General features: G+C 50.4%; 1 protein-coding gene across 1 annotated transcript in view; it reads right to left on the bottom strand.

Annotated features, from left to right (window-relative positions):
* Positions 1 to 3: 3 nt before the first annotated feature.
* skic3 (SKI3 subunit of superkiller complex) overlaps positions 4 to 25824 on the bottom strand; it is a 51952-nt gene continuing 26131 nt past the window's right edge. The window contains exons 17-41 of the mRNA XM_069187529.1: positions 25383 to 25636; positions 24800 to 24902; positions 23810 to 23992; positions 22338 to 22479; positions 21218 to 21296; positions 18567 to 18628; positions 18395 to 18451; positions 16804 to 16872; positions 16104 to 16178; positions 13795 to 13936; positions 12493 to 12586; positions 11522 to 11599; positions 10425 to 10549; positions 8934 to 9057; positions 7890 to 8111; positions 7055 to 7127; positions 6707 to 6760; positions 5868 to 5979; positions 5428 to 5556; positions 4902 to 5014; positions 2939 to 3097; positions 1995 to 2147; positions 1371 to 1501; positions 914 to 1037; positions 4 to 584 (exon numbers count right to left, since the gene is read on the bottom strand). Of these exons, the coding sequence (XP_069043630.1) occupies positions 501 to 584; positions 914 to 1037; positions 1371 to 1501; positions 1995 to 2147; positions 2939 to 3097; positions 4902 to 5014; positions 5428 to 5556; positions 5868 to 5979; positions 6707 to 6760; positions 7055 to 7127; positions 7890 to 8111; positions 8934 to 9057; positions 10425 to 10549; positions 11522 to 11599; positions 12493 to 12586; positions 13795 to 13936; positions 16104 to 16178; positions 16804 to 16872; positions 18395 to 18451; positions 18567 to 18628; positions 21218 to 21296; positions 22338 to 22479; positions 23810 to 23992; positions 24800 to 24902; positions 25383 to 25636 (2941 nt within the window). The 3' untranslated portion in view covers positions 4 to 500. The remainder of the gene's footprint in view (positions 585 to 913; positions 1038 to 1370; positions 1502 to 1994; positions 2148 to 2938; positions 3098 to 4901; positions 5015 to 5427; positions 5557 to 5867; positions 5980 to 6706; positions 6761 to 7054; positions 7128 to 7889; positions 8112 to 8933; positions 9058 to 10424; positions 10550 to 11521; positions 11600 to 12492; positions 12587 to 13794; positions 13937 to 16103; positions 16179 to 16803; positions 16873 to 18394; positions 18452 to 18566; positions 18629 to 21217; positions 21297 to 22337; positions 22480 to 23809; positions 23993 to 24799; positions 24903 to 25382; positions 25637 to 25824) is intronic.

Genomic DNA, 25824 nt, shown 5'->3' on the forward strand with positions numbered 1-25824 from the left:
CAATTTGCTCCTTTCTTGCTGAATGATTTATTTTTCTGTAACTGTCTTTATTAGAAAGGCGGGCTACATTCGCTGATACCTCCCCAGAACCGAACGCAGAAATCCTTGGGAGCAGAAATCATGCAGAACGAACTGTATGCATCAGGTCTCCACCGCACTGAGCGTCTTGCAGTCATGCAATCAGGAAAGACTTCACAGCAGCGCAAATCCTGACGGAGAAACCAGAACATTCCTGGCCTCTACTTTCTCAGCGTCAAGAGCCCAGCGCCTGCAGCTCTGCAGTACTGTTCTAGAAGCAGCGGTTTCGCAGGTCAGGTGCTAGTTGGGAAAGCAAGCTCTGTCCCCAACAGCCACCGCCTGACTTTCTCACTCCCCCTCGGAGAGGACCGAGAGCCCGATGAACACGCACGGAGGGGGAGGCTGAATGTGCCCAAGGGGGTGTTTCGGCTCATGTTCCAGCCCCGGTCAGGCAGCGCGGAGGCTGTTGCCCGGCAAGAGCTTTAATGGGCAGAGGCAGAGCAAAGCTGCCTGTGAAGGTCCTCCAGCCTGGAGTCCCCCAGAGCTCTGGCGTGGTCCATCAGCGTCTGGAAAAGAAAAAAAAGATGTATTTATGGCCACAGTTCGAATGATGCATTTAACAAGGATGTGGTCTCTCATGCAAGTTGCATGAAAGACCACAAAGATATTTCTACAGCACTAATTAGGCTGCCTTGTTGAGATGAATTATAGCCTCTCCACATCACAGGGTCCACACTCTCTCCACCGTCTACTACAGTTTCTCCAGAGCATTTCCTGCATCTCTTTTCCTGACCATTAACAGCTCCCACACGTGGCCTGCGCTCCTGCTCAGAGCACTGGGCCAACGTGGGAGGATCTGCATTCCCAGCCCGCCCTGAGGCCAGACGGCGCTTACGTCCATGAGCTCCTGGTCATTCTTGGCGTGCAGGTGCCTCAGGAGATACCAGCTGGCCACCGAGGTGATGGACTCGGGGTACCCGGGCGTGTAAACCACTCTCTCCAACAGCTTGCGAGTCTCCCTGGCAGAACAGACACGAGAGAGAAAAGGAAGCATCACTTCAAGCGCTTCGTCGTGCTGGCGGGCGTGGGTAACCGCCGGGAGTTCAGGAAAAGGATATTTGGTTTCCTCCAACAGCCGAACCCAACGTACTCCTTCTTTCCTGCAAAGCACCACATCTTACAGCGAAGGTCAAGCTTCCAACTTGCCAAACAGACACAAAAAGCAGTTTGATCGGCTGGTGGAGACGGCAGGCTGATAAACACCAGAAAGCAATCAGAGTTCCCAATACCGCACGACCGCCGAACACAATTTATCCTTCGGCTTGCAGGGAGGATTTGAACCCGGCACAGACCTGGCCCCCATCTTCCTGGAGAACTGCAGCAGGGCCTGGAGCAGGAGGGCCAAGGGGCAGGAGGCCAGCTTCAGGGCTTCACCAATGGCCTCCTGGACCAAATCCTTCCACTCGCTGCTCGACACTTCGGCCTGAGAGACAAGGGAGAACAAATCAATGGAAGAGAGCCCCGGACATGATCGCGCTGCCAGCGCATGAGGAGCAGGAGCACTGGGGCACTGGCCAGACCTTCCAGTGCTGCCAATCAGAAATGCATGCATCCCTTCTGTCTGATTCTGAGCCGCCATGCGCTTGTGAGAGATCCCCACTGCAGACATAACAGCCCAGTAGATCTGTCCCCTATTTTATTTTATTACACCTTGCACATGACTCCAAACTTAGAGAGAGCTCGTAAAATTAAGTGACCTCAGATGAACTGGGAGCAAGATGCTGCTATAGTTCGGTTTGACACCCCTGTGGCCTAATGTACAAGGCTCCTAAGCCCAGGACTTGGGTTTGAGCCCCGTCCGGGGTGGGGAGAGCTCTCTGGTTTAGTCTGTGAGGTCCAGCGGCTCAGAACCCCAATGCGACCCATCCGGCGGCAGGGCGCAGGTGTGAAGTCGGGGTCCCCCGGTGGTCACTCACCATGCAGGGGCCGAGGGCCAGCAGCGCCAGGTGCAGCAGGCTGGCCAGCTTCCCGCTGAAGAGCCCCAGCTGCGACGCCACCTGCAGGCCTTGCCGGTAGCTCATCACAGCCTGCACCAGGAGGCCCTGCGTCCTGTACACCTCCGCCAGCCACTGCAGCAGAGAGAGAGAGAGAGACCACGGGGCGTCAGCACCCCAGCCGAATACCAACAGGTACCAACTGCACCTCCATAGTGTCACATCCACAAGCTATACTGCAACAACGTGACAACTTTTGCCAGGCACTGTACTGTATACATACACGCACGTAACACAACATGCAATAATGCTACATAGCTGAAATACAGTGTCCAATACCAAAACCAAGTGCAGCATACAAATGAAGTATAAAGAATGATTTATACATACAGGACACTGCACCTACAGCATATATTAATCACCCTCAAAGGGCTATTTCCACATGGGACATAACAGGCATCTATCAGATTAAATTAATCTGTAGCGTCACAGGAAGCACCGTAATAAGAGTGCAGTGTTTAATCTCCCCGACAAGCAGTGCAGGCAGGTGTCAGTTTCCTGTGTGGATTCTTGCCCAGGGCAGAACATGACACCTGATCCTGTGAGCTGTCTGCGGTTTCTGTGAGCAGTACATCACCCGCTGACAAAACTAATAAGAACAGACAGAAAAAAAAGCGCCGGGCAGCGTCGATTTTACATTTCAGGAGCTAAAACGAAACATGGCACAATCGCGGTATGGAGTAAGACGTGGTCGACGATAAGTTTGTGAGTGGGTTGACATATACAGTCAAGGTAAAGTGATCAAATATCAGTTAAAGGTTTAATCCATATTTTCCAGCTATTGCTCAGAGGCTGTTAGGCTCTCTCTCTCACGCTCGAACCCGGGGACCGCGAGGAGCGACTCATCGCCGGCGGCGGTCACTCACGTGCCAGGCGGGCACCGAGCTGCGGTTGGCCTGCACTGCCTTCTGGAGCTCCTCCAGCACCCTGTCCGGCAGCTGGGAGCGGGACAGCAGCAGCTGCTCACACTGGACCTGCCGCAGCAGGAGGAAGACTGCCGGCTGCTCGGGGTCCGCGCCCAGGGCCTGCGGACAGACGGCACGGGCCTTCGTCAGCGGCAGGGACTCGCGGGGCGGGAGAGGTCCCGCCCCCCCGATCCCGGTTCGGTGGCCCCCCGCCCGCGCTGGACTGACGGCCCCCCAGCCCATCTCAGCTCAGAGCTCGAGAGGGGTCTGGCCTCGGGAGACGAGACTGCTCTCTCGCCAGGCCGTGAGGAAACGGGCAGGGAGCGAGGGAGAGGTCCCACTGCCAGACAGCTGCTGTGGGGGGTTTTAAATCGCACTTTCAAATTTAGAGAAAAAGCCCTCTGCAGCCGCCAGATCCCTCAGGTGGATTCCTGGTTTCTCATTTGAGTTCAAATGTCCATTTGCTAGGAAGAAGTAGGTGACTCTTGAAATGTATTTAGTCCCAGTGAATAACTGACACTAACCTACTCAACTGCTCCACATCTCTCAGCAGCGATGTGCGAAGATTTCCATCTCTGCACCCAAACATGATGATCAATTCCTAACAATCTGAGACTGATGGTGTGTAAATTCATTGTCAGGTGTGTTTGTATGGGCTGCTGCAGTGTGTACTTCGGTTTATTCAAAACTTTTCCTTTACAAAGTTATTTGCATAACATTTTGGAGCAGATCATGCCAGGTGTTTATGAAAATTGACCTGTCATGGTCAGATGATGGAACAGCAGATATTTCACTGCAGATCTGCAAAGCTTCACACAATTATTCAAATTCTAGGAAATCAGTCTGAAGATCAGCAGGCCAAGAGCTGTATTTTAAAGAACTTGTTTGTTTGTGATTTAGGACACATGCTCTAATGGGGGGTTACTGACCTGGAGGAGAATGTATTTGAATGTATCCGAGCATGTGAGCTGTACTACAGTACACTGCCTCTACCATACCCACCTACAACACACGCAGCTTCTGCTGGGAATGAGGAACCTGTGTTCAAGCAGGTGAGCTTTACTCTTCTGTTTCGACGTTCGGACTCTCTCATCTCTCTAAAGCGATTTCTTGCAGTGAATAACGATCTTCATGTTCCGCAGCAAACATGCTTAAAACCGAGTTGTAGGAGCTTTCTGACCATCTGGATTTCACATCTCACTCCCTTACACTTGACTGCATGGGCACATGCAGAGCTACACTACTCCTTAGCTTTTTAGGTCACTCCTTTACACCTTTGTGCAATAAAGTAAAGACATATTTAACTCTATGTTCAATAAGTATTACTGAAACGCCGTCATCCTGACAATGGCATGACTGCTAGGAGCTGACCTAGATCAATCCATAAGCAACGAAATAAACAGCCTAGTTCCGAAAAATCGTCTGGGTAACTTTTCGCAGGGGGAGGAAAAAAAAGCTAACTTTGTCCCTGGCACAAGACCTGAAAAATCTGGGTCACTAATTTCAGACATTCCCTAACCAGAGCAGCCTTCCTTTGAAATATTAATCCGATATTTTTAAATTAATGAGTTCCAGCTGATGTTTAACTCATGCTGCGCCATGGGTACGACTTCCTCCCACACTGTAATGGGAAATGACTGCCTGTTCTACGTGTGTGGAGGTGCAGGTCAGAGCCCAGAGCCCAGAGCCCAGAGCCCAGAGCCCAGAGCCCAGAGCCCAGAGCCCAGAGCCCAGAGCCCAGAGCCCAGAGCCCAGAGCCCAGAGCCCAGAGCCCAGAGCCCAGAGCCCAGAGCCCAGAGCCCAGAGCCCAGAGCCCAGAGCCCAGAGCCCAGAGCCCAGAGCCCAGAGCCCAGAGCCCAGAGCCCAGAGCCCAGAGCAGCACGGCGGCCCGGGGGGGGGAGGGGGAAGAGACGGGGGGCCGTACCTTAGTGCACAGGGCCTCGGCGTCCGCGCGGCGGCCCACCTGCTTGAGCCCCGACACGGCCTGCTGCAGACACCAGCTCTCCAGGCCTCGGGGCCTGGCCTGCACGGACGGCACTGAGAACACAACAAGAGCGCCGTCAGACCGGGGCCACGCGGAGAGCCACCTGCCCCACACACAGCGAGCATGAGCTCCAGCCACAGCAAGCCTCAAACACACTGGAAAATCAGCCACATCCTCAGCAGCGCGCACGAAACGTGGACACTAACTCCTTAATATCGCTGGCCAGTAGCCCCGGGTATTGATCCACAGCAGCTGAAAATAACAGTCTATTACTTATAAATAATAACTGAAGAACCACACACACTGGGAATGTTTCAGTACGTCAGGGCGACAAGCAAAGCATGCGAGAGGAAGACGCATCCGCACACAGACAAAGCCTCCCTAACCCTGAATAAAAACCCCTTTCTAATTTAATCGAGAAAGAGTCCTAGCCTGACAAGAGTCCCAGGTCAGACAGCATACACACCTTTTTCAGACACCAGCGTCAGGAGCGCCCCCTCCAGGCCGGTCCGGCTAGGGGCTGTGCCTCGGAGACAGCTGGCGACGTTCTCCGTGTGGCACGCGGCCAGCAGAGCAGCCCAGACAGCCGGGTCATCTGTCAGGGACACACCGGCCAGGAACGTTACAGGAAGAGGCCGGACTCTGGCAGTCTCAGGCCCGTTCACCTGTACAACTGGACTGCACATTCCTGAAGAGCCTTTCATTAACAAAATAATAATACCTGTCCCGTGAAAGGCATGGCCAAAGATCTAGAAGACTATGATGTCCCAATAATGTATGTTTAAGAAGCTGGACAACATTAAAATCTACTTTAATTACAAAAGGCAGCTCCATAGTAAAACAGAAAAGACTCATCATGGTCCCTTTCAGCAGAGAAGGGGCCCGAGTCATGTGTCGCAGGTGTACCTGGGCACAGCAGGGCTGCCCTCTGGATGGTCTTCAGCGCGTTCCTGCTGGGGTCTTCTCCCGAGTGCCTGCCAGAAGCCAGCTGGTTCACGCCACTGTACAACAGCGCCCTCTGTGGGGGGGTGGGACAAACGACACTCAGCGAAGACACTGAGAAGCCCGTGTGCCTTCAACATGCCTGCTGGGCCACAGCACTGCAACATCAAGCTGCCACAGTTGGACTGGGCCGAGGAATCTCTCCGCACAGCGACACAGTGCTTTATGGCCTGATCCGGCAGAGTGTGAGGAACAACAGCACGTGTGTGTTCTGGGCAGAGCACTGGGGGAACTCCTGGGGCAGTGAAATGCTCAAATCAACAGCCCACAGCATCAGCACCTGTGGCACCCTGGGGCTGGAAAACCCCCTGTGCAGAGAACGACTCTCAGGGGTGGACCTTGACGGGGAGGTAGGAAGGCCAGTCGGTCAGCTGGTGCCTCGCTGATTAACCGGCAGTTAAGGCACAAAGGAAAGAGGAGCGCCGAGCACCAGCTCCCCAGACAGCAGCCATGTTCTGGGGGCTTCTGGGTGGGACCCGGGCAGAAAGCTGCAGAGGGTTTCTTCTTTTGAAATGGGCTTTGGAGTCAGAATCTCCCGAGCTCGGCTCTCTCTGCGTTGATCGGCCACCAGATGGAGCAAAGGTGTGACGTGACAATGACATGACGACAACAGCACCACAGCACTGGAACAGCGCCTGCTCTGGACGAGAGCCCGGAGGCCGGACTGTGCACCAGAGCAGACCTGCTGTTCCCACTGGGGCCCAGTCAGGACTGGCTGAAGAAAGGGCCGCAGGCCAGCCTACCTTCCCCTGGGTCATGCTGAAATGGCAGGCCACTCCTCCAGCTGCTGCCCCTCCCTGCAACACACAGCAAGCCCATCACACCTCCCGCAGGAGCAGGACGCCATCTGCAGGGTCGCCGGGGCCCACCGCTGGGAAGATCTCAGAGCAAAACTCCTGAACTGCTTTTTCATTCCCACCGCCAATCAGAAAATGCAGAATTTTACATTTTAAACTGCACGTTTCGATTTTAACAAACTGCACCGGAGAAGGTACTGGAATCTCTCTGTACATCTCCCAAGGAGAATCTCTTGTGAAACAATAAAACCGCTGGCATACTAAGAATCACATGCTGAGCGTTGGCAGGCGTACCTTGGCATTCCTGGGGCTGTACTGAGGAACCAGCCGGGACAGCAGTGCCCACAGGGCGGCGTCTCCGGGGTTACTGGCGCAGGGAACAGAACACAGCTCAGGGCTCCGCACGCCGCGCTCGCGTTCGAGAGCCACACCGCGGGTTTCACCACACTTCAGCACAATCGCTGGACTCTCACTCACAGAACTGGATTTACAGACCCTCTCCTTCGCCGGACACTGCTGATCGCATTTTCTTCGAACTTGTAAGAAGACCTTTCTAAGAACACCATCAAAAAGCCACTCACCCGCCCCCAGAACAGTGGAGAAGAAACAGGGAGGTTTGTTGAGAGAGGTGTGAAAACAACCCACTGCGATACAACAGGTGGAAGATGTTGTCTTTTAAAGGGAGTGCCCAGGTTAAACATGCAGTGTAATGGAAATCACGGCCTGTTCCGAATTCGAAACAAACATATCTAAACATGTTTTGATTCCAACATTTCTTCCCAAATGTTCTAGAATAGCCTTCTTTTGATTTATTCTTAGGCTGCCCTAGAGACCTACGGACCTCAGCTTCACCGATGCTGAAACAACCAAACTGGACGGTGCTCTTTCCCCAACAGGGGGGTGTGTTACTGCCGTCTTCCTGTGCAGAGACCTACACTGGCCCTGTGAATGGTGTGAACGGCCCATTTCTGAAAACCTCGATTTACAGAAGGACTAGAAACGGCCTTGTGCCGAGATTCTCCAGATCAGAGAAGCGCTTGATTGAAATCCTTAAGCACTTGAGATAAAACACTTGCTGGGCGTGTAGGCCTGCCCTGCTGCCCCGGCTCCGCCGAGCGGCGCCCCCTACCTGTGGACGGCCCTCGCCGCTTGCCTCTGCACGCCCGCGCTGTTCCCCTGCAGAGCGAGGAGGGCGCAGGTGAGCAGGCCGCGCTCCTGCACCGCCTCTGCCGGGCCGGCGTGCTTCAGGAGCTCGCCCAGGGCCGCGGTGGCCAGCGTGGCGTCGCGGCTGACCAGGCCCAGGGCGCAGAGCGAGAGCAGGCTCTCTGTGCAGGGCTCCTTCAGCACGGAGCTGGAACACACGGTTTGCACAGGGCTCGCATCTCTTCCACATGGCCCATGGAAGCGAATGGAGACCTGCTGCGTGCACACACGCATGTCCAAAGCAGGTGACTTAAGATTATACGTACACGTATCATGTCATGAAACATTCAGTGTTTACAGACACATTTATACAGTTTAAAGCACAGATAATCATGAAAAACCTGGTTTCAAGCAGGTGCACTCAAACTTTTTGCCTGGTACTGTACAGAAGTAGCAGAAACGGTCATGAAATTCAATCCCGGTCCTGCAAGGCCAGTGTGTCCACAGGTTTTCATTCCCACGTAGCTTCAAATCAACCCAATCCAAACCTTCCCGTCTATCGACTTCTCCCAGCGAGAGCTAAGAAGCCCAGAAACAGACTGACCGGCCCACCAGGAACCGGACTGCACACCGCAATGCCTAATGTGTCCACTGGATGGCACTGCAGCTCCTCCAGACAAACAATCGAGCAATTTTCCATACTGTTCTTACATTTGTGAGATATTTATGAAAAAAAGCATACACCACATGGATAAAGTTATCTAAGTTCTCAATCTTATTCAGATATTTAGATGCAAGAGTGGTGTACAGAAAAAAAGAATACTAAAAAAAAAGACACAAAAGGGAGCTTCAGTTTGAGGCTATATTGCAACCTCCCATAGAACGTATGACAGACAGCAGCTGCAGACAATTCAAAGCCACTGCCAGTTTTTGGCTGGTTCAGTTGGATATCTTTACTAGCGTTGTTTTAAACAACGTTACCGTGTATCTGAACAGGCCTGCCTCTGCTGCGCGCGGGCCGCTCACTCACCACTTGAAGAGCAGGGTCTTGGCGCTGTCCTTGTTGCCCAGCCGGTGCTGCAGCAGGGCCAGGGCTGTCAGGATGTAGGCCTTCTCCTTCTCGGTGCCCGCCGCCGACAGAGCTCTCTCGTAGGCTGGAGGACAGAGAGACAGAGGCGTCTCAACACACACAGCCTGTCCCCTCCAGCCACTCCCCCTCACCCTTTTCTGACCCCGTCGAAGAGCCGGACCCTGCACTGTCATTCCTGTCCTCTCTGCCTGCTCACCTGCGGCTGGAAAAGCCCGCTTCCTGATCGAATGCTTGGAAACACCGCTTTTTTTCCCTTTCCTGGAGTTTGGAATAACTACACTCTGCTTGTTTCATAAAAATGAATGTCCTGTCTCGAGATACAAACATTTTTAAATGAATAAATACCAAAAATGCAGAAACAGCAAACAAACACCTGGGAGGATAAACGAGGTGCAGTATTTAAAGGGAGCCAAGTGACCCAGCGCAGTGCCCCTTTCACAAGTGAAAAGGGTTCAGACGGACTTCTCTCGCAAGACGCACTTAAAGGCAAGCAGCTTCAGTAGCCTGACGTGTTGAAAAACAATAAAATACCTCCTCAATCACTTCTTTGGGAAACTGGCGAAACTCTGCAAGTCACAATCTGAAATGTTGAGACTAACAATGGCTGCAGCACTACATTTTGTTTGTGAGCCCCTGTTTTTGAATAGAATTTCTGAGTATATTCCATTACAATGAACCAAGCCCTCACCTATTTGCTGCCAATCATCACTACCTTTAACCAGATCACTACAAAAGTTTCAGTGATGAAAATCAGAAGAGAAAAGATTCTGTTTACAGAGACAACCTGGAGGACAGGCTGCTACCTCACAGTACGAAGACGAATAGAGCAATGAAAAAGAAAACCAGATCAATAACACACCACCAGAGGGCAGTGTTAACAAGCACAGGTTTTGGGCAGAAAAGAACAGGAAACAGCCTGAGAGATGATAAGAAAAGATCACTTTATTGGCCATATACAATTTCTTGTATTAGGAATTTGTCTTTTCACAGACCCCAGCTTGCTCTCCATGAGACACACAGACAGGGAGAGAAGCTGGGGGTCAGTGCGCAGGGTCAGCCGTTTATACGGCGCCCCTGGAGCAGCTGGAGTTAAGGGCCTTGCTCAGGGGCCCAACGGAGTAGGATTCCTCTGCTGGCAGCCTTCCAGCCACAGGCGCAGATCCTGAGCCACAGCGCCACCACACTGCCCTGGCAGTCTAACAAACTTTGAATAAAGTTGTGAAGATTCAGTTTCACTCACTCTGCAGACTCCTGCACCAGTTGAGTAGAACTTAGGACAGGAGGCACGTCCTGTGGAAAGTGTGGTAGGAGCCTGGAACAAGCTACCAGCCATGTTGTTGAAGCCCTGTCTTCCAGTACGAACTACCCAACAGGCCGGAGGGGACGAACGTCTCCTGAAACCTCTCCTGCGTCCTGGTCGTGTGCTCTTACCTCTGATGCTCTCCTGCAGGAGGCCACTCCTGAAGCAGGCCAGTGCCAGCCCGGCGATGTCCTGCAGCTCGGTCAGCGGCGTGGACTCGTAGGCCTCCACAGCCCGGCGGTACTGACCCGTGGTGCTGTGGCAGACGTTTGCGGTGTTAGAAAAGGGTTGCTTTGATGGTCCAAGATAAGTCACGTTTGAAAACAAAAAGGCTTTTAGGACCACAGCAGGGGCACTCGTCTGGAACAACCGGTACACTTGTACAAAGACCACGCTGGCCGTCAGCGACAAACACTACTCTAAAACTGGCAGAAACACAGAGCCTGTGCCTTTTCATTTCAAATGAACAGCTGCTGCTAAAAGCTTAAATCACAGACACACATTTATGCGAGTCTCGTATTTTCAACAGTAAAAAATACTCAGTATTAACTCATGGTCTTAACTCTTGACAATGACAAAATCAAAACTCATTTACAGAGCAAGAAATCACAGCTGGAGCAGAATACTCAGTGTGATTCACAAATAATCTTTCCTCAGGTTTCACGCTGCTGAGGGGACACTACGAGCAAAATCCCCGATCACTGTCATCTGCAAACCAGCATGAAGACACGAAACATCTCTCACAAGAACGTGTTGTATTTGTTATGACTTCTTGTGCAGATACTGTAATTACTACACTTTACATGCAGCACATTTCTTCATTTTTCTCCCCCAAGGAACAGCCTCTACTTTCTGGTTATCGACCCGTCTGAATATAATATCAGCATCTGGTCAGCACTTTGGGCTCTGCACCCTGCTGGGCACCAGGGAGGCTAGAGAAACTGCAGACACACAGGCTCCGTCCAGCTGGGTTGAGGCTGCGGCTGTGGCTCGTCGCTGACGACCATCAACCCTGTCTCTTCCAGCGTGTGAAGCCTCATACAGAAAGAAGCTGCTTGATAACTTCAGAACATCCAAGTCATCCAGTCTGATGTCAAACACGTCTCTCACAGGGAGCGCTGGAGACTCTATAGGCTCTGCTGCGCAGCTGCCACTAAGCTTTGAAACACAACACTGACAGTGAAGCAGGGGGCCGCCCTCCTCCACACAGCCAGGAGAACAACGTTACCAGAGGCTCCTGCCCAGGTTCCTGTGAGCAAAGCTCAGCTCTTCTGTCTGCGCTGAGGACTGCAGCAGCTCCACAGCCCTACAAGACACAGGGTTTACATTTTCACACAAGGTCCACATTTCACAAACTGAGGTAAGCTAGTGTTACATAGACTAAACAACAATCTCCCGACTGTGCGTTTTCCACATGCTGGCTCGCCGTGACGAACCCTGTGACCGCACACGGGAAGGGACAAGGATAAGCAGACTCCGCCCCGCCCACCTTCGGGCCATTGGTCTCTGAACACATCACACAGGCTGCTCCGCCCACTACCGGTGCAGCAGCTCTGATTGGAGGAGGGGCGTGTCCCTCACCAACAGCACAGTAAGCCTGCAATCGCCTGGGAGGCCACAGGGGGCGCTGCATCATTGAGAGCCAAGCGGACCCTGGCTGACGACGGAGCTCGCCATCAACCCAGGCTCGAACCCGCAATCATAAAGGTTGAAAGTGGACCTTTTTTGTAGGAAAAACACCTTCTTCAAAGGCAGTTCAGACCTTATTACCAAGTGTGGTTGCAACACATCTTTGTGCACATTCAGCCTGAACGCAGGAAGATCAACAGCTGAATTGCAGCAGGACACTCCAGCTGTGTTCATTCCCTGAGCACCCCCCTTATTAACAACCCCCTTATTTTCATGCCCTGAGCACCCCACTTTAAAAACAACCCCCCTTATTTTCATCCCCTGACCCCTCTCATAAATAAACACCATTTTTTTCCCCCAATCTTTGACTAGAATTAATTTGAAACTGAAAGCAATACATGAGAAATCGCAGAAAATCGGAAACCTATCACTGCTGGTAATTCTGTGTGTCAAAGGCCGCCAGCTCAGGGAGCAGAAGGAAACGCTGTGAATGTTACAAGAGGAACTCCAGCCGCTGTCTGTGACTGCGCTGCCTTCCCGGGCCGGAGCGAAGAGGAGCAGTGGGCTCACCTCTGGTACGCCTGGGCAGCCTGCTGCTTGAGCTGCAGGTGTTCATTCAGATATCCCAGCATGGTGAAGGCAGCTGCGTCTGTCTGCACTCGCTCTGCAGAGCAGGAGGAGGTGAAAACACACGTCAAATACATGCAACACCTCTCAACACCTTCCTTCTTCCTTAGCCCTGCCACCTGCCTGAAAAGTCACTTCTATCCTCTCACTCTTAATTCTGCTCAGTTAACTGCATTCAGTTGCGCATTCCCTTTGTCCGTTTTATCACCACGTGTCCTGAGAAAATTACATTTTAAATAAAAAGTCAAAGTTAGATCACTGCCGTTAAAAAGTACTGCTCTCCTCTGTTCGGTTTGCTCTGCAGCTTCAGGCTGGATTTATTTTTGAAATATCGCTCCAGGCTTTGAAGAGCTGAGTGAGGTGAGGCCCTGTGGCTCGACTGCAAACAGACCGGCTCTGTGCAGACAGAGGAGGGCGTGAGCTCCGAGCGGTGCAGGGCCCCACAAAGACGCTTTCGGAGTTGGAACATATTTCTCAGTCAAAACTTACAAACCTTAAGATACTGAAAGCACCACTTGGCAGGATTTTGCACATTTATTATAGTTTTAAAAAATATATGAACTACATAACATCCTCCTCCTCCTCGAAAGCCTCAATGCCCTCTAGAAACAGAGGGTTGTAAAGAAGCCTAAGTGCATCACAGATTGTGTGTCTCACCCCCTCCACTGCGAATTCAAACTCCCATCTGGGAGGTGTCTCTGTGTCCCCAGGTGTAACAGCAACAGACTGAGGAAATCGGTCACCCCCTCTGCAATCTCACTCTCAAACCATTCAAAATAACTCTTATCTCCTGAAGCACTCGCGTGCTGTGTTTTTTAAAGGTGAGGATTGTCTGTTTTTGTTTTGCTGGACTCTGCAGTAAAACGATGGGGATAATAAAGACTCAACTGCATCGGATTGAAAACTTCCAACCCCAATACCCATCTTGAACTGAAATACTACATGCTACCAGCAGGGGGCAGAATGAGACCGCATTACAGAGGAGATAACTTCCACAAGAGACAATGATTTTATAAAAAGCAGGATTTTCTGCTTTAGAGAAGCAATTTTTTATATTACTTTAATAAAACAGAATTAAATACAACAATTATTGAAATTAAAAGGTACTTTTACTTAGAATGGCAGGTTTTCATTCTCTACACATCTCTTCAATTGGTGCAACGCTTTTCTATATTCATTGCTCTTGAGCCTACGTGATAAAATAACAAATAAGACTTGAAATTCTGAAGTGGAAGCAGTACTGACCTGTGTATTTGCACAGCGCGAGCTGAGCTGCAGAAATGGCGTTCATCTGCACGATGTTGTAGCGGTATAGTTCGGACTTCCTGTTGGTTTTGTCCAGCAGCGTGGAGCACACCCAGTGCCCGTACCCTTTCACCCCTTCGGTCTGAACCCAGAGGAGGGAAAGGAAACGAGACAGAATGATGAGCAACAAAGGACCGCATTCACACAGAAAAATGTCCCTTTGATCGAAACAGTGGCATTTAGATCGATAACAATGCTGTTTTTTTCCTCTAACAACATAATTGTCAAATTGCAATGATTATAAGATTAAAACAACATCCTGTTTGCTGCTGCTGATGTAACAGCTGCTCTGTAAGTATTGAGCAGCTCTCTTCTGTGTCAGTACGCACTCACCTGTTTCCCATTTTAAGATGTGCATCTGGTCACTCGCAGGCAGAGACTGTGCGTACTGCAGAAGGCTTTTTACAACTCAATTCTTAATTCAACAAGCGGGAACGAATTCTCACTTGGAATGATGGCTTGGAAAGTCCTCGCTTCCTGAGCGAGGCACAACACTCCTGGGATTCGACCCACAACCCTCTGACAGCGGCTGTCTGTGGGGAGCAGTGGGGTTCTCACGAGCAGCCCCAAGACTGGGGATCCCCAGCCATGCTGGGGCTGCATAGAGAGGAGCCCCGCTACGTGCAGAGCTGCTCCTTGGTGAAGGAAGGTTGGTGTGATTTGTCACAAAGTGACAGAAAACACAATTTTGTCGGCCTACTTTCACCATTAAAAGGTAGGCCACACCTAACAAACACCTACACCCCTGGCAAACTCAACTCAAGCGCAGCTGGACGGTTATGAACCGGAAGAAACTATGCAGGAGAACGGTCTGGGAATTTTTGTTGACTCATTTTCTACATCCAGACAGTACACAGAAGCAAAAACAAACAACCGACAACACTTGGATGTGCTGTTCAGGGTGTAGAGTGTAATGCAAGCCCAGGAGGAGATGTTAATTATCCCATCATTAATGAAACCTCACTTGCAGTACTGTGTTCTGTGTCCCACCATACAGACAGAATTGCTCTGGAAGGCAGGAGAAAGGAGAGCAAGCAGACTGATTCCTGGCCTTCCTGAACATGTTCTTGAGCAACCTCTTCGTTTCCTGACGGGTCTTGTCCGGATCAGCTTGGGGAACACGTTGAAGACCAGAAACAACATGGGGTCCCAGAGACTCAAGCAGAACTGCACTCATTCAGGATAGATGTCGGGATACACGGCTTCACACAGAAGATTGTAGGAGTCTGGAGTCCAATCTCAGGTCATGTGATTGAGGCTGAAATTGTTGGGTTCCTCAAAACATGGGGTTCCCCAACCATACCCTAGAGAGCTGCAGGTTTTTATTCCAGCTCATCTCTTAACAATCTGCTTGGACTTATTACAGGCTTGACTGGAGCAGTTTATGTAGTCTATACTGTATATAATCTGGTTTAAAGACACCCCTGGGGATACAGCCCTCTAGGGCTCAACTAGGAAACCCCTCCTGGAAGACAAGGTTCTCACAGCAGGGTTTCTCCAGTCCTGTGTGTCCAAGGGTTGTCAATACAGCTGGGCTTTCAGAAATCAAACCAGATGGCTGTTGCCTTAATCACACAGCTACTCAGATTGTGGTGATTTAAAGACAACTGGAAAACCTGCAGACATACCAACCATCTTGAACCAGGAAAGGGGGCCCTGTCTTACAGGATTAATGCGCAAGATGCAGGCCTCCCCACCTACCATAGTGATGCCCTACTCTGAGCACTGGGACATGCCCCATGCTAACCACACCCCATTCTCCCAAGATATCACCCTGCATTTTTGCTGCTGTCTCATCTTTCCTGTCCCACTTTACTGCTTCTTTCCAGCCTTCCTGACACAGCAGCGGTTTCCAGTCCTGGTGCGTCTCCAGCTCGGCTCCTAATGAGCTCCAACAGCTCATTACTGGCTTAATGGGACCAGTTGAGCAGCCTCTCCCAGCTCTTCCTGCACGGCTCATGCTTGAAGCAGGACAGGACACCCTTGTGACAGAGGCGTAAAACACATTTAACATGAACTTCCTGTTCTTGTTACACTGTATACAAAATAACACACCTCTAAGGAGAACAGTGCCACTATTTACTCTGGTTTACTCTGATGCTACAGTCAGCAAACCTGAACTCAGAAGAAGGTTCCCTTGCTGTCACGGGCATTACTGAAGGACACCGAAGGGCACTGTGACTCTCGTGACTGCTGCCCTGCTGGTGTGGCATGAATGCGGAGCAGGTCCGGTCTGCTCCCTCACTTACATGGGTGCTGAGCTCCGTTGTGTGCCGGAAGAGATCCATGGTTTCGTAGCTCCCGACGGTCTCTGCAATGAGGGCCTGGGGGAGACGACAGAAGCACAAGGGTGCTGTAAACACAGCGGTCACTGCCACGTACAGGAGAATGTGCTTCTATCTACCTACCAAAATAAGCCAGCAGATCACATGTGGTATTACTGGTACTGTAGGTATTAGGAAATTAAAGACATTAGACAAAGCACAGCAAATTTAAGAAGCACTTTAAAAGGTGGCCAACCAATATACTGTACATACAGGGCGGAGCGGTGGCTCTGTGGCTAAGTTTCTGCGCCTGTGGCTGAAAAGGCTGCTGGTTCGTATCCCACAGCCGGCAGAAGAATCCTAGTCCGTTGGGCCCCTGAGCAAGGCCCTTAACCCCAGTTGCTCCAGGGGCGCCGTATAAATGGCTGACCCTGCGCTCTGACCCCCAGCTTCTCTCCCTGTCTGTGTGTCTCATGGAGAGCAAGCCGGGGTCTGTGAAAAGACAAATTCCTAATGCAAGAAATTGTATACGGCCAATAAAGTGATCTTATACCGAAAGAACAACTGCTATTATCGCTTGTGCAGTGCATCGGGCTCCTCATTTTCACGGCCTGAGAGTCTCTCACGGCACTGGCAGGGTTTTGAAGTGTACGCCCTTGGTTCGAGAAGCCCTGCTGCCCCATACCTGTCCAATCCAGCAGCTGACATACAGGGGCTCCAGAGACTGGGCGACCTTGAAGGCTTCGTGAGCGAGCTGTGAAGAAGAAGGCAGAAATCACAGGCTTGTCACCTGCCTCCGTTCTGATCGTTCTTTAAGTCATAATTGAGCTATCTTTTCTCTTCATTCGCCCTGGCAGCGCGAGAAGTCATTTCAAGGGATGAATTCCAATCTGCTTGTCCATTACAGGACACAAATGAAAGCTCTGAAAGCGGAGCTGTACTAACAGGCCTCCATTCAGGGCAGCACAATGGCGTTACATAACCAGACCAAGTCAATAGCACTGCAGACACTGAATAGGAACTGTAACTAAGGGAAAGCTCAGCTCTTCTGGGCCGAGCGTTCATCCATCTTCTGACTGCTTTACCCAGTTCAGGGTCAGGGGGAGAGCCGGAGCCTATCCCAGCAGGCCACAGGCACAAGGCAGGCTACACTCTGGATGGGACGCCAGTCCATCACAGGGCGCACACACTCACGCCAGGGCCAGTCTTCCCAGGAGCCACTAAACCTAAAAAACATGTCTCTAGACTGTAGGAGGAATCCTGACACCTACAGGAAAAGCAATAACCAAATGAAATGCATGAATAGCAAAGCACATGGCTTTCCAGGCCCCATTCCACTCCAATGGAGCTCCAACGTGCCCATAACTGCTCAGACAGCAGGCTTGGGTGAAGCCTGCACAAGACACAGTATGTTTCTTTCACCCTTTCCCAGAATGTGCTCAGACTTTACAGCCAGAAACAGACAGAAGAACAGACACATCCCTATTAAAAATCAAAAGTCATCCTGAAATCAAAAGGAAAGCCACAACTCTGTGATACTGTAGCTTTCACAACCCACTGATAGCTGATGTGTGGGGAGCGTTCTGGCGCACTATGGCTGCTGTCACATCCTCCAGGTGGGGCTGCACACTGGTGGTGGTGGAGGGGAGTCCCCATTATCTGTAAAGCGCTTTGAGTGGAGTTTCCAGAAAAGCGCTATATAAGTGTAAGCAATTATTATTATTATTATTATTATTAACTCTGCACCATCTTCAGTGTTATTTCATGCAGTTTAGTTACCACAGTTTGTGGCTAGTCCAGTCTACATTTGCACATGTAGTTCAAGCAGGGAGCTGCGTCAGCACCCGAAGAAGGCTCCACAGCCGAAATGTTGCGTTTCTTTTCAGCATGGAATAAACCTTTACTTGTTCCTATATTTACACACGTATGTGTAATTCATTTAAGTGTAGCTTACATACACAGTCTTTAAAAGCCAGTAACAGTAACGCTCACGGAAGATTCCCTGATGTTTGGATAACATATTAGACAGGAAGACACTGTAGTGTATTAACACTTACACATTTTCAACACAATGCAGTCCTTATAAACCAAAATGCAGAGAAAAGTGTAACGGAGGAAGAGACCCCTGGCAGTGAACACATTTTGACCGGTGTAGGTCTGGTTTACTGGTGACACTGGTGTCGATGTCAAAACTTAAACTATTTACAGGGAAAGTGGAGAACAAAGCACAGCTAACTTCTAGCTCTGCAGCCTCTCCCTGGAGTCAAGAGACGTACCTCGATGCTTTCTTTCTTCAGATACAGAACCCCGAGGTTGGTCCATGCCACTACGTTCTGGATAAAGGAAGAATGAATTATCGTTAAAAAGGGACAGGAAACCCAGAATCTCTATGAAAGGCAGCACAGGGTTGCTTCACCGCCCTGCTCTGCAGACTGAAAATCCTCTTACGTTGGCCTCCACGTTCACAGACTTAATGAAGCAGTGCTGGGCGAGGGCCAAGTTCTCAATACCTAGAAGAGGAAAACAGGAGAAAAGGCACTTGAGCAAATTTCCCAGGAAGCTGATTAAGAGCATTTGTACAAGCGAGGGCGGGAGATGAAACGAAGACGTCTTTCGAGTACAAGTGTATTATTTGTCTCAGATGATGGTGCTTCTCATTTGGTTGTTACTGTGACCTGCTGTCGAAGGATGGCAGCACCATGGCAACCAGCGACCCGAGTAATCGGCACGGGAGCGAGGAGGAAGTACTGCCGGCTCTCGGCTGGGCTGCGTCCAGGAACGAGGGAGACGGACATTGGGGTCTGACGGCGTGACGAGAGAAACATTGTGTGCGGGGTGTGTGTGTTCATTCTGGGAGAAACGCAAACGGAAATAAACCCGAAACAGCTTCGCTCCCGTAAATCAGCACACCGGGTGTTCTTCAAAAGCAGGGGTCGACAGGGTCGCTGGTGAGAGTCTTCTGCCGTGCCAGCAGGCGGGGGGGGAGGTGCGACCCGGAGCACAGGGCCCAGCAGAACCTGCTGTTCCCCCACGAAACACGCAGGAGTCAGGCGGAGGGGCACCGACGGCGGTGTCACGACACTCTCGCCCCCCTCATACCAGGCCGCGTGGAGGGAAGCGATACAATGAGCCCCAGGGGAGGACGAACTGTGTCCCCCACCACTGTGTGATCGCTATGGAATGATGAACAGAGCCCATTCAGCTGAATAGACCCAGTCAAACAAAACCCAGGGCTCGGTGTGCTTGTAATCCAGTGCGTTCTCCACTGTAACAAGGTAATCATGACCATTAAACAATCATCCTATTCAACTACGCAGCCGTTTAACTCATCCTGCCATTACTGCGACACGAAACACCCAGAGGAGCATGAAAACGTATAGACATCTTTAACCCTTACAGCCCTGTCAGTACGTAAAGTCTACACTCGATTTCCCTTTATCAATCAAAGAGGTGTTTTTAATTTACTGGACAGTTTTTATTTTCCATAAAAAACAACTACCGCATGATCAGTTTTTACCCCAGTGATTTCCTCAGGCAGAAACATGTACAGTAACTGACATCAACTATGAGCAAACCCAGGAGAACTGCCTCCCAATCAGACCATTCAAAAGCAAGGACACACTTTCAATGCACTTCCTTCAGAGAAGCTTAATGCTGTAAAAAGTTCACTTCAGGGTCTACTTTTAGTATATTCCCCAATTAAAACCCTACCACCCAGACTGCAAAAACTGCACTGTTGACGGATCCTGCGGCACAGCGCTACACATCACAAAATAACCCAAACAGTCCAGCGAAAGCTCACTTCACAGAGCTGCGTCAGGGTCAAGAGGATTATTCCTCTGAAAAGCAGAAAGCACACACCGTCCTGGCTGCTGAGCTCCTCCTGGTGCTCTTTCAGAAAGTGAGCACCTAACAGACCCGATCGCGGCGCGGCCCGCGTCAGAAACACTGGATCAGAGCTGTGGTGGAACAGCCTCACTGATGCCAGCAAGCAGCCCTGTTGGAGCAAGGCTACACAGCTGGAGGAGAAATACAAAAAGGTTCTGGACAATTTCAAAGCCAACAGGAAGCCCGAGTCCAGACCGAGTGAAGTTTACCCTCAAGGGACCTCTAAGAAAAAGAGCAGGAAGATCATGAACAGGGCTCACCTTTGTTTTAATGCTAATTAAAAATGTCTGTAGCTCCAGTAAAGAAAGCAAGGTGGTGTTTCCCCACCAACAAATCCACCGTTTCAGAAACCCTGGAATCAGTTGGCAGATTTTACTTGGTACACTTAATGGCAGACCCTAGCAGTTTGTAGTGCATTGCTATTTTATTTTTTCAGTTTTGTTTTTCCAATGGATTTTTCGTTCTCCATTTATCCAACACAAAAACACTGAAGAATGCCTCCTGTACTCCTCCACCTTACTGCTAGCTTCTCTTAAGTGACTCATAATGAACGTAATGCACTGTTTCATTAGACTTTGGAGTGCCTTTTAAGTAGGACTGGAATAAGATAGAATGCACCAATATTGTTTTGAATACACAGTGGGCTTTCATTCAGGACTCTGTGTAAGTGTTTATGTGGAGCATACACAAAATGAAATTGTCCATGGAAAAAGAAAGACAGATTAGTCTGAAGGTTCTTGGAAGAACAGCAATGTTGAAACATGTTTGTTACCAAAAGTAGATCCACTAAGTACAAAGCCGTTTTTATGTGCAGAACACATCTGAAAAGGATGCTTGCTTACTGTACATCTGAGTGGGCACTATACAGTACATGCATTTAATAGATGAATGCAAAGTGCTGGCATTCATATCAAGCAAAATAATAAGATGCTGCATTATTGGCTTGTTTTAGTGAAACAAGTGTGTTTACAAAAGATTTCGAACTGATTAAACATAATTCTAACAGTGTTCCGGACCCAATTCTGCAAAAGCCCACTGGGAAGATGCCACGATCTTTGATAACACGTTTCCGATGAAGTAGTGAAAGGCTCACAAATGAGCTGACACTATGCAGAGTGCAGGCGTTTCCTTCTGATCTCCACCGGCTCTCACTTCTTCAGCACTAGTAGTATATCTGAACCCAATGCCTTTGAATTCTACAGTTCACATACCTTTGCTCATGACAACCACTCCAAGCACATTCCAGTACAGGTGATTCTTGCTGTCCAGCATCACTGCTTTTTTAATGCACTGAGGAAAAAAAACAAACTTATTACAGTAGGGTCTTCGCAAGGACTGGGTGCAGAGAACTGCTGCTTAATGTACCACAGTATAGGCATAAACGCATGTTTAAAAGACATAAGCAGCCCTCACTTCTATGATAATTAAGTACTATTGGCTTTAAGTTAATTTAAATAACACTGATCAACTAAAAGAAACAATAGTAAATCACAAAATTATAGGAATCATTTAAAATAAACAACATGAACCCCTTCTTTATGTCCATCCTGCAGTTCCTCTCTCCGCCCCTGTGGTGATCATGCTCCACTGCATGATGAACAGGCAGTAACCCTGTCCTTCCCCACACTGCTGGCACAGAACCTGCAGCGTCCGTGACAGCACAGGAACAAGAGCAGGCTGAGGTGCAGGCAGAGGCTAACTCCCTTGCTAGATTCGTCTCATGTTCCTCCTCTGTTGCACCACTAATCTGAAAGCTGTGGTTAAGAACCTTCAGCTTGGTTTCATCCCATTCTGCTCTTCTTTCATTAACAAATTGCTAATGTCAGGCGGACCGAATCACTAATAAGTACATTTGAGAATGTTAAACTTGCAGATTTCAAGACTCTACTGGACTACTTTCAGTTCTACTACCAACTATATCACTGGGGCTATTTTACTGTATAAAATACCTTCTCCTGAGAGGTGCTTGACTAAAACCAAAACTGTAGGGATCCTTGTGACTCAAGTTTGAAAGGTGTACTTTGGGACAAACACCAGGACAAAGCATGTATTCAGAAACAGCATTTACACAGATACTGTACAACAACCCAGTCCTGTACACTGATTAGGCAGTGTTTGTCACTGATTGTTTGAGAAAAATAATATCTTGCACAGACTGACATTTAATTTTCTGAGCCTACTTTTTCTGCTAAATCATACATCAAATAACATTAAGCAATCGATTTCAACAAGAAAACCGAGACTGCAGCAAAATTGAAAAACAAGACTGAAATCAGGAGAGCTGCTTAAATCCGAACGCTGAAGGCGAGGCGAGATGAACTGGAAACGCACCTGTACGGACTTCTCCAGCAGCTCCGGGCTCTCGCTTCCCTCCTCGGGCAGCAGGTGCTGAGCCTGACGGAAGTAGTTCAGGCCGAGGTCACACCACAGGTTAGCAGCCTCTGCCATCAGCTTCAGCGCGCGGGCGTAGCACCTGCACAGACAGACCCCGAGACTCAGACAGCACGCGCGGCCGGGCGGCTTGAGAGATTCAGCAGGGCGTCTGCTGCCATACTGCGGGGATCAAGCAAGGAAGTGTGCTCCAGACATTATTAAATTCTCTGCCTCGCCACCACTGTAGGAACGGCCATGTTATTGCAGTGGAAAACAGAGCTGCAGTGAAATTAAAAAATAAGGAGCCACTTCAGAACTCAGAAAAAAAAAGTTTTTGTGTATATCTGACTGGAACAAGATTTACTACAGAAAATTGAATTTGAGGCTGGAAACCAATTGTTATTTACATCTTTCATTTAATGGACATTCAATCTATTCATATTTTAGAATTTCAAGAGTGAGAGCAGAAAAGAAACAGTTTAAAGGGATAAGAAAACATAGATTTTATCGTTCAATTTGAAATTGCTAAATGTTGCTTATTACTGTATATGCCCACGCAATCTGGAACAAGCAATTTTATTTAATAAGATATGCAGACATGCTCCTGCAACACACCCACCCGCAGAGCCACTCAGCATCTCAAGCTCTGCAGACTGTGTGATTGCACATCAATTACAGACTCGCGTGATATCGAATAACTTGCTTGAACAATTCCAGCCCGGTTTTCACTATAATCAGACCACTGAGACCACTGAGACTGCTCTGGTCCCCATTGTGAAAGAGTTGCTTGTTGTGTCTGACTCCGGGGCTGTACGTATCCTTATGTTCCCGTATCAAAAGCTGCACTGAGATCAATTAAATCCTTCAGTGTTTATTCAATCACTTGCAAAGATTCTTCCTTATTGATGGCACTGTTTTTAACTGCTTCTGCTCTTGTCTGACTGGCAGGCAGCATTTTGTCTCCCTTGGTCCTCATAAATCACCCGTGACCCCGGCCAATCTCAGGGTGCCACAGGGTTCAGTCTTCAGCCCACTGTTCTTTATTATTTATACGCTTCCTCTCAGTCAGATATACCGTATACAAAAATGTATATTCAGTTTCACTCTGACACAGATAAGATTTACATGACAACTTCTTCCGCCTCTGATCTCCTGCCTCTGTCGCCTATCTCTTGTTAAACAGAGCCCGACGTCACGCAGACGTCTAATTCTCTGAAGCTAAAGTGACAAACAGAACTTTTACTGCTGGGCAGCAAATGTCAGGTGGAAAAGTCACAGTCACAGTGGATAGCTTCCCCATTCAGACACCGGCGAGTCACACTTTGTCCTCTCCTGCCGTTTGAGGAGACAAGCTAACCAAGCCGAAGCCCTGACTTCAGGATGGGCGAGCCTCCCCTCGCCGGTCGCTGTTCTGCGGCTCGGCAGCTCACCGGCCTCCCAGGCTGAGGATGGCGGCCTTGTGGAGCGTGTGCTTCTGGCCGCCGGCTGCGAGCCCACAGAGCAGGCCCGGCACGGCGATGCGGGCCCTGGTGGGGGACACGGCATGGACAGCGCTGCACGCGTCTCCCAGCAGCTTCCAGAGGCAGGACAGGTCGGGGCGCAGCTGGGCCGCCCTGTGGAGAGACGCGCAGAGCGTGGAAACATTTCGGCACAAATAACGCTCAGCCAGTTCCCCCTCTCTTGTTGTCTCCTCACACACCAGCTCAAAGACTGGATCGTCGAGGGCAGTGAATTGGACTGCAGGCGCGTGCTGTTATTGTCGTGCTGGCCTGATCTCCTGCTTGTGATCAGCAGTCACTCCTCTCTCCAGGCCCAGTCTGGAGTAACCTTAACCAATAAACCCTGGGTACCAGTGTAACAGGGCCTGACTCTGGCCTGACTCTGGCCTGACTCTGGCCTGACTCTGGCCTGACTCTGGCCTGACTCTGGCCTGACTCTGGCCTGACTCTGGCCTGACTCTGGCCTGACTCTGGCCTGACTCTGGCCTGACTCTGGCCTGACTCTGGCCTGACTCTGGCCTGACTCTGGCCTGACTCTGGCCTGACTCTGGCCTGACTCTGGCCTGACTCTGGCCTGACTCTGGCCTGACTCTGGCCTGACTCTGGCCTGACTCTGGCCTGACTCTGGCCTGACTCTGGCCTGACTCTGGCCTGACTCTGGCCTGACTCTGGCCTGACTCTGGCCTGACTCTGGCCTGACTCTGGCCTGACTCTGGCCTGACTCTGGCAACAATCAAGCTTTTTATAGAGGGGAAAAACAATGTCACACCTTAAAATGGACCTGAAATGTAACTCCAGCTCCTAGTGCCTGGTAACAGTCCCAGATGTGAACGACATGCCAGACAACTCAGACCCTCAGCGTGTAAATGGCAGACACGCGTGTCCCCAATAAAACGGCTCTGCGTGTAGAGCACCACTGACCTGAAGAGGTACTCTACAGCCAGCTCGATGTAGTCCACCGCTCTGGCATCGAGAAACGTCTCCATCGCAGCTCGCGCCATCGACAGGTAGCACTCGCCCAGGCCTGGCAGGGAAGAAGATGATCAAAGGAAAGGACAGAACAATGGGGCCTTTGAGCAACAGTAAGATCGATGGTTCCATGAAACGGGGGGGAAAGATTCTTTTGAAATTGCAAGAGACGACAGGAGGTCATAAACCGAGTGGAGCTCACTCAGCTTGCGCCTACTGCCGCACTTCACACAGCGCCGGAAGAACAGAGGAGGGGTGGAAAGGGCAGGGGCTGATGGGTTCATCAACTGCCCCTGGAGACCGCGTTTCAGAGCACGGAAAGGGAGAGAGTGAAAAGGCACTCAAGGCCTCAGAAGAGCGCGAAGAGTCTGTGACGACAGACGCAGACAGACGCAGACAGACGCAGACAGACGCAGACAGACGCAGACAGACGCAGACAGACGCAGACAGACGCAGACAGACGCAGACAGACGCAGACAGACGCAGACAGACGCAGACAGACGCAGACAGACACACAGCTGCCGGCACCCCTCACCCTTCAGCGCTGGGACGTACTCCTCCCGCCTCTGGATGATCTGCATGTACTCGCCCGTCGCCTCCTTGCACTTGCCCAGCGTCTGCTTGATGGCGGCCACCTGGTACAGGCTGTAGATGGACTGGGGCCGCAGCTCCTGAGCCTTGCTGAAGGCCCTGAGCGCCGCCGTGAAGCTCCTGCGGTTCAGGTAGGCGTCGCCCAGGCACTCCCAGCACACCGCGTCCAGGGGCTCGGCTCTCAGCGCCGCCTGCAGGCTGCGGGGAGACAGGGCGTGACTGCAGCCCGGGCCAAGGAGAACTCCTGAAGCAAGACCTGCTCGTGCTCACCGAAACCTCAAGAACCTTCCCACAACACGTGTATTCGCCCTATTTTTATATCGGCTTTAAATACTGAGAAACAGCCTGAACAGAAAGCATGTCATTAATCACTGTGGTGAACTCAG

The sequence above is a fragment of the Lepisosteus oculatus genome, chromosome 3 (assembly GCF_040954835.1).
Source record: "Lepisosteus oculatus isolate fLepOcu1 chromosome 3, fLepOcu1.hap2, whole genome shotgun sequence".
Taxonomy (NCBI): Eukaryota; Metazoa; Chordata; class Actinopteri; order Semionotiformes; family Lepisosteidae; genus Lepisosteus; species Lepisosteus oculatus.